General features: G+C 37.6%; 1 protein-coding gene across 2 annotated transcripts in view; it reads left to right on the top strand.

Annotated features, from left to right (window-relative positions):
• The window catches only part of adcy2a (adenylate cyclase 2a), a 108,664-nt gene that overhangs the window by 11,775 nt on the left and 84,815 nt on the right, over window positions 1–12,074 (top strand). For both annotated transcript variants that reach the window (XM_056761817.1, XM_056761816.1), the window contains exon 3: window positions 3,666–3,863. In XM_056761817.1, the coding sequence (XP_056617795.1) occupies window positions 3,813–3,863 (51 nt within the window). In that variant the 5' untranslated portion in view covers window positions 3,666–3,812. The remainder of the gene's footprint in view (window positions 1–3,665; window positions 3,864–12,074) is intronic.

Here is a 12,074-nt window from a genome sequence, read left to right as displayed (position 1 = left end):
CACATCAATTTTTTTCCATACAGAGGATTTTAAAGATGCTGTGTGTAATTTAATTGAGGGTCTATTGACAGAAATGCAATATAATATACATAACTATGTCTTCAAAGGTGTATAAAGACCTTACATGATGAAGCCTTATGTTTTATAACCTAAGAATGAGCTATTTCTGTCTACATAGAGCCCGCTTGATAGTCAACTTGAATCGCCATGTTGTTTCTACAGTAGCTCTAAATGGACAAACTTCTCTACAGATCGTGTTTCGTAAATCCGAAGCAACGATGTGGAAACGTGACGACATCTTAATGCTTTGAAAGGGAGAGGTGTAGTGAGCCGTTGGTTGCAATTCGCAACCTCACCACTAGTTGCCACTAAATTTCATTCACTGGGCCTTTAAATGTAAAGCAAAGACAAAGATGTTCACATGATTCAGAGACACTGTTGTGGTATATTGTGGCTAGAAGAGAAATGAATGTCACTGTGAGGGATTTCTCCGGTCTGTATGATTTGTCTATGTGATATAATAAAAACGTGATGTATGAAAAGAGTCAGACATTGCCATATTCCAATATGTTTTCTGGTGATTTATAAAAAAAATCATATATGATAAATTATAACCTGTGGCAATATACTCTACATTTACAATGCCCTCCACTATTATTGGCACCCTTAGTAAATATGAGCAAAGAAGGCTGTAATAATATATCTGCATTGTTTCTCCTTTTGATCTTTTACTTAAAAAATCGACAATATTCCAACATTTCATTCAAGTAAAACAATTTGAAGTGGGGGAATATCACATTATGATTTTCCTCTTATACATCCTGGTGAAAATTATCGGCACCCATGTATTCAAAACTATCTGCAACCTCCATTTGCGTGAAAAACTGAGTCTTTTCTTTTATGTCTCACAAGGTTTCCATTCCTTCATACAAAATCTCTTAAGATCCTTCAAATGTTGGTGCTCTCTTATCTTCAGTTCATCCCACGCATTTTCTATAGTGTTCTGATCAGGGGACTGGGATGGCTATTGCAGGATCTTGATTTTACGTTCAGTTACACAGTTTTTGTTGATTCTGATGTTTATTTTGAACTAATGTGCTGATGGAAGATCTTACCACGACCCATTATGATATTTCTATGAGTGCAAGTCAGGTTTAGATTTTTTGGGGATATAAAACATGATGCCATGTATCTGAACAAGATGTCCAGGACCTCTGGTATAAAAGTAGGTCCACAACAATAAAGATCTGGCAACATATTTAACTGTGGACATGGGTTGTTATTTTTTTTTTTGCTGGCACAAAAATCTATTTTTCATTTAATTTGGCCATTGACAGTCCTGGTTGAAGTTCCAGTATGGCAGACTAATATGGTGTTTGTTTCTTCACAAGAGCAGATGATTTATTTCTTGAACCGCGTCCCAAACAAGCTGTGGTGATGAAGCTGCGCAAATGCTTTCTGACCATCAACTGATCGCATTTAAAGTGTAAAAATAAATGCTTCTTTCCGAAGGCAATAACGTATTTACGAGACACGCTGTTTAGAGCAGTGTGTCCGTTTAGGGCTACACAGAGCCATTAAGAGAGAGAGTCGCGACAACAGAAGTGAAAAAAATTTCAGGGAGCCTTCAGGTAGTTCTAGGAAGTTAAGTTTTCTCTTGAAATGCTTTTTTTTCTTTCATTTTTTATTAATAAAATGACTTGCCTCTTTTAATGAGTTCAAAGTTTACCTCAATTGGTCTGTTTACCCGCAGCTCCATAGCCTGACAACGTCAGACTGAGTACAGAAGCGAAATGAAATCGAGCGGAAGTACGAAGAAAACCATCTTCCCGTTTATGTTTGACTCCATGACCAGCCAACCAACCAGCGAACAGAGGGCATCTTAGAGCTGTGACATAGACGCTAAGCGCAGAATTTAAGATTGTAGTTGGGGAAATCTAAAACGACAGCGGACATGGAGACACAAGATGCTATTCGCTCTGTTGTGGAGAATATTCCCGGCATTTGCCAACTGAAGCCCGAACAAAAAGAGTGTTTGCTTGATATTTTGAATGGAGGTAATGTTGTGGCACTACTCCCGACAGGTTTTAGGAAATGTTTAATGTATTAGCAATTGTTTAACGACATTAGCAATCGTAAGATCAAACTGCAACCTTTTGACAGGTCACAGTGTCTCCTTCCTTTTCAAGTCCTTTAATATTGCCATGTCATGCTGTAATCTTGCAATTAAGTTGCAGCATTTCCGATAGACTCGAAACGAAGTTTCAGTTTTTAATAGAAATAATCCTAACTTTGACAGTTCGCTGCAAATATTTTCTTGTTTGTCTCTACTGTCAAATATAAGTTTGGATGAACTAATTGTACCATGTATGCGTAGATTTATTTTGCAAAAGTCATTCACAGCCATTTCACTCCGGTATTTCGCTCGATGATTTAGTTTTCACTGAAGAACTGTGTTTACTGCGGAAGTTCGAGGCGGCTGTTATACGTCATATAACCAGACAAAAGAGCCTCCATAAAATTACACACTGGACCTTTAAAGCTTTGGAAAACACTAGCCATCTAATAGCTACTCTGAAGGATGGGGCAGTCATTATAGAGGTCATGGGCTGGCAACTTACTGACCCACATAAATGCTTTTACTTTACATTTGTAGACCTAAAAGCCCGTTTATAGTGTTATTAGAAGAGTGAGACACATGGGAGAACAGATGTAATGCTGTAGTCAATAATTTCTGTGTTGTATGGATAGCAATGAAAAACAAACTTTGAACATGTGCTGGGAAGCCAATAAAATTCACTCTGATCACAATCTTTCTAAACGCACCTAACACTGTAGAATCAATATATTGTGAACATGAAAAATGCTCGCGGCACATTGAATACTTGACTAAACTAGGTTTGCTTTTGCTTATGTAATAATCTTTGGTTTAAAAGCAGAATATTTACAGATTGAGCTGAAACACGTTATTGCAAAGCTGCAGTGGAGCTATATTTGCAATCATAGGCGAAAGAAACTCGATGAGAGAAAGTTGATGAAAGTCAACGTGCAGCAGTTTTCAAGTTTCTTTTTAGAGTTGATGTCTTTGTGTGATTTTCCCTTAAAAGTTTAACTCCATGACTTTGCGTTGCTATCAAAACATTGCTTTGTTGTTTAAACATCCAGACATCCCGAAGCGGCAACATTGGGTTAACTGATGACGTGATCTTGGGATGTTACTGTGTGTTTTATTGACCAGGGGCTGACAGGAATCTTTATCATTTCTGTTTAGTGGCACAGAAATAGTGGCACTGGAAAATAAAGAAAATTCAGCAGACATGCACATTGAAAGAAAATAGGTCACGCTTTGCCATTACAGTATTCACAATATGGTGTATTCACAAAAGTAATATGTACTTTGTATTATGAAAGTTATTGATATTACTACCATAGTTAATGATAGTATTGCATGTTGCACGACAATGGACAACGTGTACTGTAACTCCCAACATACGTTTTCCTTTTTGTTTTATCTCAGAGCAAGTCAAAGCGGCCCAGGTTTGCCAGCTGGATCTGTGGGGCTTTGGCTTGATAGCCAGTCAGTCGTTTATCAGATGAACTGTTATCCAGTGAGTGTCGGAGGGAGAATATAAAGGTCTTTGTGTAACGCTGCCATTTCTCCGCAGGATATCGAGGATCACGTCGCCTTCGTAATCACCGTCCCCACCGCGCTGGCTATTTTCCTCACAATCTTCGTCCTGGTTTGCATCGAGTCCATCTTCAAGAAGCTGCTCCGGGTTTTCTCCCTGGTGATCTGGGCCTGTCTGGTTACCATGGGTTACCTCTTTATGTTTTTCGGAGGCATCATCTGTCCCTGGGATCAGGTAAGACGAGTGCGTTATCGACCCCCTGAGGTTGTTTTAATTCAGGGGCAATTTAGCTGATATATCTCACGTGATGTATTCATGAGAGCTGGTGGGAGAGTGAGATACGCACTTCTCGGTCAAGTGGAGAGGGTGGATTGATATGTGGGACGCCCCCAGCCCCGGATGAGCTAATTAAATTCTGGTTAGATTTGCTTTTGTAGACACGTTTTTCATAGGTGGCACAGAAATCGTATGTGGAGCTGCGAGTTTTTAATGAGGCCAGGGGTGGTGTTAGTGTATTTACACAGGAATCAGACAGTGATCTATTATGTGCTTAAGTTGATTGTTGATTTTGTTGCACACAGAAAACAAGAAACATGCTGATTGTAATGGCAATGGCAAAGTTTAAGACTGATGGTGGATTTAATTTACCCAGAACCAACTACTTTCTTATCTACATCACTGTCAAATGTCTATTTATCACCGTTACTAGCCTGCTACAGACTAGCTGAAGCTCACAAGAGTTGCTTGTACAGAATGAGAAATGCAATGACTCCAAATTCATACCAAGTTCATAAAACAAAAAAAAAAACTCTGTTTTTCTTGTTTTTGTTATTGATTTTATGGTTATTTTAACTTAATCAAAACAACCCAACTACACCTGTTTGATTCATATTACTTGGAATACAAAATACATAAACATGATTTTTTTTAGTTTAGGAATTTAGGATTGATCTGTTTTTTTCAAAACATTTAAAAAAAATAAACTTTTTAAATGTTATTTTGGGGTGCTGAATCTTGTGCTTTAAGATTTGCACATTACATTTTTATCATTAACACATACACATTCATTCATAAAATATATAATTAATCAAAATTAATAAATGTTTATATAGAATTTCAATTTTTGGTAAATATAAATAAATACATCTAAATATTTATTTAATGTGTATACGTGTATGTGTATGTAATTTGCCTAAATACAAAATATAAAAGTAATATGCACTGTACTCATACATTCTCATTCATTGCAAAGACATAAAAAAACACAAAAAAACACGTGGTCAAGCAATATGACCCATTTAATTTCTGTCATTCACCAATGCAAGGGATTGGGGGCCAGTTAACAACATTCTTTAAATGTTTGTAACTAAACAGTTCTTGGGCACTATTGAGTTCCATAGTGAGGAAACAAACTACTATGGTAGTCAATGGTGTCCCAGAACTGTTTAGTTTTCTTCACATTCTTCAAAATATCATCTCTTGTGTTCAGCAGAACAATTTTTCTACAGTTTTTTTACAGTAAATGATGGCAGAATTTTTATGCAAGGCTCAATGTTGGAATATTAATTGTACACAAAGTTTACTGACAAATTAATTCAGAAATTTGATTGTAAAATGTAAAGCATCCAGCCGTCTCCTTACTCTTTAAAGGGCCGCAAATCCAGGTGTTCTCTGCAATGTAAAAATAGTCAGTGGTATCCCCAGAATGTCTCTGTAAAGTTTCAGCTCAAAATATACCACATATCTTTCATTACAATATGTTGAACATGGCCATTTATTCATGCAAATTAGCTTCTGCTTCCCTCCCTGTATGCAATAAATGAGGTAGAAAGCTTACACATGTGCTTTGGGTGACATCAAGTCAAGCAATATGGCCGGAAAGTGCAATTATGTCTGAAATGCCCTATCCAACCAAAACCATGCACAAGGGCAAGTCAACTGGCGGCCACCGGGCCAATCATCTTTACCTGGCCGCCTTAACATTTTGAATAAGTGGAGACTTTGAGAACGTTGTGCTTTAAGGCAGTGGTTTTCAAACTTTTTAAAGAGCGACCCTAAAAAAATGATTTGGAGACCCACCATTAATATTATATAATATATAATTACCTTTGCGCGCATTTCTTTATATGTATATACGTATACAGAAACGCGCCCACACGTAATAGCTACACATATATATTAGCCTACGGAGCGAGATTGGGGTAAATAATGTGGGGTAACGTATTTGCGCGTGTCTATGTGTTTATAAATGTACTTAATGAGAAGGGTTGGCCTGCACAATCTGTTCCCAGGCTGGATCGCAAGACGAAAGGGCAACACGCATGTCGGGAGAAGCATCCAGTTTGTTTCGCTGTCTCGTCTTCATTTTGGTCAAAACTGAAAATCCAGTTTCACACTTATAGGTGGTTGTGAAGGGTAGTAGCAATATAATGCTTGCTTTGCTCAGCATTGGATACTCCGTGGAAAGGCCGATCCAGAACGAAGACAATTTTACTGTTTTGTGAGGACTCTTCAACGTGCTGTCACAAGTAAGATGAAGCATTTCTGATTCTTCTTCAGAGGTTAAATTCAGGCGCGTGGCACGTACTTAAATGTCTTTCCATCTTCGCTGGCTTTAAACTTTCATTTGCTAACTTTTCCCAGCAAATTACAGAGATTGGTATTGCAGCATGGTATGCGTCAGAACAGTTGACAAATCCAAACTTCAAGAAGTCATCTTTATATGGCCTTGCTGAAGATTTCTGCTTTTTCATCGCCCTCGCTGTCTTTTGTGCTGAGCTGTGCTTCGGGATACAAGGATGGTCCGCTGACGGCATTTTCAGCTCCTTCATTTGAAAAGGTCTCGGTCTCAGGCCCTCTTTTACTTTTGAAAAAATCATAAATGGTATTTTTTGGCCTTGACTTGCTCATGTTTAGCATAAAGACTTGCTACTAATGTCACGCTGATGCTAGTGAACTATTTGCATCATCTCACAGGATTAGAAAAATGGTTGCGTCAACGACACTGCGCACAATTTACGTGGGTCAGGTGACACCGTGTTTGATTTATGGATTTATTTTGCCTCTATTTAAATACATTTGGGTGTATTTCTATAAAAAAAATATGTTTTTATCTTTATTACTGTATGATAAAATTTAATTTATTATTTTAGTAAAATTTGTCTTAAATCATCCTGGCGACCCATTTTTTAATTTGCGCGACCCACCCGAGGGTCGCGACCCAGGGTTTGAATACCACTGCTTTAAGGCATGCCTGTACTGAGACACCGCATCATTAAAAGTCCAAACTACATATGAAAATAATTCCCTCAGCTCACAACAATTGACGTCTTATAAAGCGATTTAATCGGTCTGTCCAAGAAACGTAATGTTATTTACAACGTTTAAAATCAGCAATTTTTTAAAACCAACGGTACTGTTTAGCGTGTTGATAAAATGTTTATATGCTCTCATACTTTTAGGTCCCTTTGGATAAAAGCGTCAGCCAAATGAATGAATGTAAATCCACAGCCACAGGCAGTCGGTTTGCGCACGTGATAGGCACCCTTGAAAGTAGGCTAACTGCAGGAAGGGTACACCACCTGAACTGTTGTGTCCTATATTTTTATTACTGCATTCATTATGTATGATTTAAATGGCTATATTTACTTAATACTATACTAAATAATTCTTGTCACCCACATTTTGGATACTGGGGGATTGTGGGTGAGTAAATTAGCAGCAATTTTGGTAACGCATGAAGGAATATAAAATAAAATGAAAAAGACAAAGTCCCTATTTAATCTCATGAAAAGACACAAATACTGGATGCAATATTTATGTGCAACAAAAACAGTATAAAAGGAACAAAACGCAATAAATAACAGAAATACAAAATAATAGAAGAAATGAGGATATGGTAAAAAACTGGCCCACATCCAATTTAGACTTTTGGAATCTGGCCCTTAAAGAAAAGTAGTTGAAGACCCCTGCCACACACTAAACGGAATATAAGTCTCCTTAATGGCTTGTTCATAAATACGAATTAAATGGAAAAGACGAAAACATATGCTGACCATTTGCTGTACGAAGTGTTGGCCATTGATAATTAATCATGTGCATGCACATTACTAACAGACATAAACAGGGATATAGGCATAAACATGCATTCAGAGTAATAGTATATGACAGACAGGTATGTAAAGATCAGTAACCAGTTGTTATTATGTGTCGAGCAATTTCTGCGTAACCTCATTGTCTTACAAATGCGAACTCGGTTTCTATCTGCTCTAAGTATTGTCGCATGTAGGACATAGGAGAAAACACTGAACTCACTGAGACAGACACTGCTATAACTTGCTTTCCTTGTAATGAATACGTTTTACAGAAATTATATCACAAGTCTTCTTAACCGATGGGCGCGATGCGTTTTACCATGACTGAACACAAAGCCGCTTAACATGATAAACAAATAATTTAAAAACAATGTTTTGGCGAAACCCCTGCTATACTGACCTGAGTTGACTCGCCGTGACCCCAGGAGCCAGAGATACATTCAGCGGAAGGCGACTGGCCGGAGCATGGTCTTCCGGGCGTTCCCGACCAGCGAGCCGGGGTCAAAGCACCTCGAGCAGCTGGGCCACCGGGTCCAGGAGCTTCGATTTTTCAACCTTTCCCGTTACTCGGAGCTCTAGCTTTCGACCTAGGGCTCGCATCGACTCGCGGTCAGCTCGCAGCCGTTTGAATGACGATGGCGACTCAATTTCTGGTAGATAAACATTTAAAAGTGCATTTTTGGGGATTGGGGCTCTTTAATGATGATTGTATAAACGCTGTGTGTGATACTTCCATGGCAGCTGAGTCACCATACGTTTGACCCAGCCAGTCTACCGAGGATTATTGGGTTTAACATTAATCAGAATGTTGCAAATGTGCGATCAGACCTGGGAATTCACATAGTAATCAGCAGCATGGCCAAGCAATTATGCACTTTCCTATTAGTTAAAAAAAATTACTCCTTAAGGAGCAAAAGAAAAAACTGTTGCAAGGTCATCGAGTAAAATGGAATAAAAATTCAGTGAATGGAGAGTGTAGCAGCAAATGACTCGATGTGTTAAAATAAGACCCGTGTTTGTCACTGACATATTGTATCCCTGGAGTAGGCGGCATATGGTGAAACACAAACAAGGCTAATGTCAGACGTGTAAGGAGGGATGACTTCCTGTGTTAGTCAATATCTCCGCTTGGCTCCAGATTAAGGGGCCTCTGTGGAAGCTTTGTCGTGTCACCGGTACCAACCCGGTCACTTGCTTTTATAGCCTCATGGTGTGTTCATGCAGGAAGCTGTATCAGGCTTATTCATTTTTTAATTAGTTTACTTTGTGCATTTTTTTAAGTGGGCTATTTTGGACCATCTGTGTTATTTCTGGGACAACACATTTTGGGTTGCAGCACTTTTAACTCAATGTGTGTTGTCCCTTTTATTTTTATTTTTTACAAAATCACACATAATGTGCTAAATAGAATAACACAAAGAACTTGTTAATTATTAACACATCCTTTTTGAGATGGCGTGACTATTTTAACCAATGAATTTTGAAGAATTTTGATGGACAGTAGGACGAAAGTGTTACGACACTTTTTCTTAACAATGTTTTTTTAAATATTTAATGTTTTTTTCCTTTCATTTCAATACAGTGCCAAACCAGTGTTAGAAATAAACCTTTCAGGCTTTAACCAATATGCCTGCTACCTGAAAATAAAAGATGCACCAATATATTAGCCAATAATTGGTATAGGTCGATGAAATTTTTCACACTATCTGCTGTTACCAGCAAATGATCATGGCCGATATATCAAAAGAGATGTTGATTATATTTAGAAACATCACCGGATAGGTGTTCATTCATTATAGACATTTAATGAATGAATAAGATTCAGAAAGTTCTGTCATCACGTACTCACAATCTTGTCTCTCCAACATTAAACACAAAAGAAGATATTTGGAATAATGTTGGTAACAGAACAGCACAACCCCCCCCCCCCCACCATTCACTTATATTGTATGTACACAAAACCACTGCAAGTGAATATTTCATAAAGGAGTAGTTCAGCAAAGCACAAAAGATGAAATTTTTAAGAATATTGTTAACTGGCCACCAGCTTACAATATTCTTTAAAATATCATCTTTTATGTTTTGCAGAAGACAAACGATTTTTTTTAAGAAATATTTAACTATTCTACAGAATTTAGTCAATGCGAGTAAATATTACCGCCATACTATCGGAATCTGTAGATATCACTCTGAATAATCGACTATCGGTATTGGTGGAGAAATTTTGATTCGGTGGATTTCTAGTAAATATTACACAAGATATCATAAAACAAAAATGTTACTGCTGTAGAATACATTTTAAATAAATAACATTTGCGGCTTTACTGTCAACATCATGATGATGATTCAGGTTTTGGATTGTTTAAAGTGATTTAAGAGCTGTGTCTGTAAACCTATATGGCCCTTGCAAATTTGATGTTTTAATCAGTAAGGCAGAAACACGGCTTTAAAACCCCAATGACTGATATGCATTACGTAAGTTACAGTAAAAATACACTGACATTTGTTTCTATTGAGCGGTAATGTAAGCTTCTGTGTATGACCTTAATATTCAAACTCCACACCTTTATGTGCTTGCTGAGCTTTTAATTTCAAAACCATTGGCAATTACAGAGATTACAATAGAATGTCCCTATGCTGTTATAACAGCTTCCTCTCTTCTGAGAACATTTTTGGTGATTTTGTAATGTGACTGCAGGGATTTGCCTCTGTTTACATGCAAGAGCATCATGGAGGTCAGATGCTTATGCTGCGTGATGTTCAGATCTGGACTATATTCATCAGATTTTTCCGTACCAGCCATCTCTTCATGGATAGTGCTTTGTGTGCATTATGAATGAGCATTTTTATACTGGAATAGAAAAACCTACACTGAAAAAAAAGATTTTTGCTCATTGTCCAATTTACTTAGAGTAAGTAGCATATGATTTGAGGTCCTACTTTGGTTTATGGAGTGTCCAATAACACGTTTATGTACATAGAAGGTGTAAAAACACTATTATGACGTAATAATAGTCAGTTATTCTTACCTTACTTCTTGACTGACTCTCAAATGATTTGTTCCGCGATTCATCCATCTAATCCCCTCCTATCCGCTAGCCTAGTGTCATCTGATTGGTCAAACGCATTCACCATGTGCCGCAAACGTAACACCTATCATCATTATGGGAGTCTGCTGTGATTGGTCAAACGCGTTCATAATGTGTCGCAGCAGTCCCAGCAAAACGTAGGCGTGGACTATTTCTAGTGACTTAGATACGCGGCGGTTAGAGACTCGGACTAGTTCACATCTCGTTTGCTTGATTCAGAGTCGACTCCCTTTTTTACAAGTCAATAACTTTGTTATTCATTCAAATAGGGAAAACAACTTGGCAGACTACTTACATTCAAACACGGCAACATAACACACTGCATGAAATGTCATTTTCAAGATCTAATGTTACTAACTCTTTAAGTTAATTCGGCACAAGTTTTGGAATTTGGTCACACCATGATTTATGTTAAATCATATAACTGAATCCATTCACGTTGGGACAACATAAAGGAGTTGTGTTAACATAAAATAGTTACAACTGGGAAGATGACTTATATTTCCCAGCATGCTTTGCGTAAGAGTTGTTTTCTTAAATATGTTTTATTTTATGCGATTCATCCGTCTAGGCCCCGCCTACCCACTAACCTTTTGTCATGTGATTGGTCAGATGGTGTAGTCTGTTGTTATTGGTCAAACCCGTTCATCATTTGTCGCAAATGGAACCCCACTACCATCATTACAGGATTACGGTTTACATGTGGTTGGATGTCATGTGTATTATATGTGTAGCTAGAGATGGCGGCGATTTTACCGTATATTTTGAGCCCGAGTCTGACGAGGAAGAAGACGCTAATCCACAACAAACTGGACTCGACTCGACTGGAGCAGGATGTTTGTCAGTGGCAAGTGACAACTCTTGTCATAAAAACTCCCAGTGTGACAACATGCATGTTGTGCTTTTACTCATCAATGAAATAAAATATTTTTTTTTCTTAAAATACTGTTAATACGTTAGTAATAATATTATTTCGTCTTAACTGTCTGTTGTCATGGTACATAGAGCATTTCAGAAAGTCGACGTCATGAGAAATGATATATATGAAACCCAAATATATCTATATAGGTGCACAAAGTTAATAACAAGATAAACAAACTGGAACACCCTTGAAATAACGGTACATGCTAATGTTAGCGTTATATGCATTAGCTAAACACAGACATAAGGTACGAAAATATTTCTTGAAGTTAAGACAAAAATCTAAAGTCACACTTAGAGGTTGTGATTCAGTGGAGCTAACGGGTCCAAATAGAGTTTGT

The sequence above is a fragment of the Triplophysa dalaica genome, chromosome 12 (genome assembly GCF_015846415.1).
Source record: "Triplophysa dalaica isolate WHDGS20190420 chromosome 12, ASM1584641v1, whole genome shotgun sequence".
Lineage (NCBI taxonomy): Eukaryota > Metazoa > Chordata > Actinopteri > Cypriniformes > Nemacheilidae > Triplophysa > Triplophysa dalaica.
The sequence above is the reverse complement of the archived record's forward strand: the minus strand, read 5'-3'. Positions and strand labels throughout refer to the sequence as shown.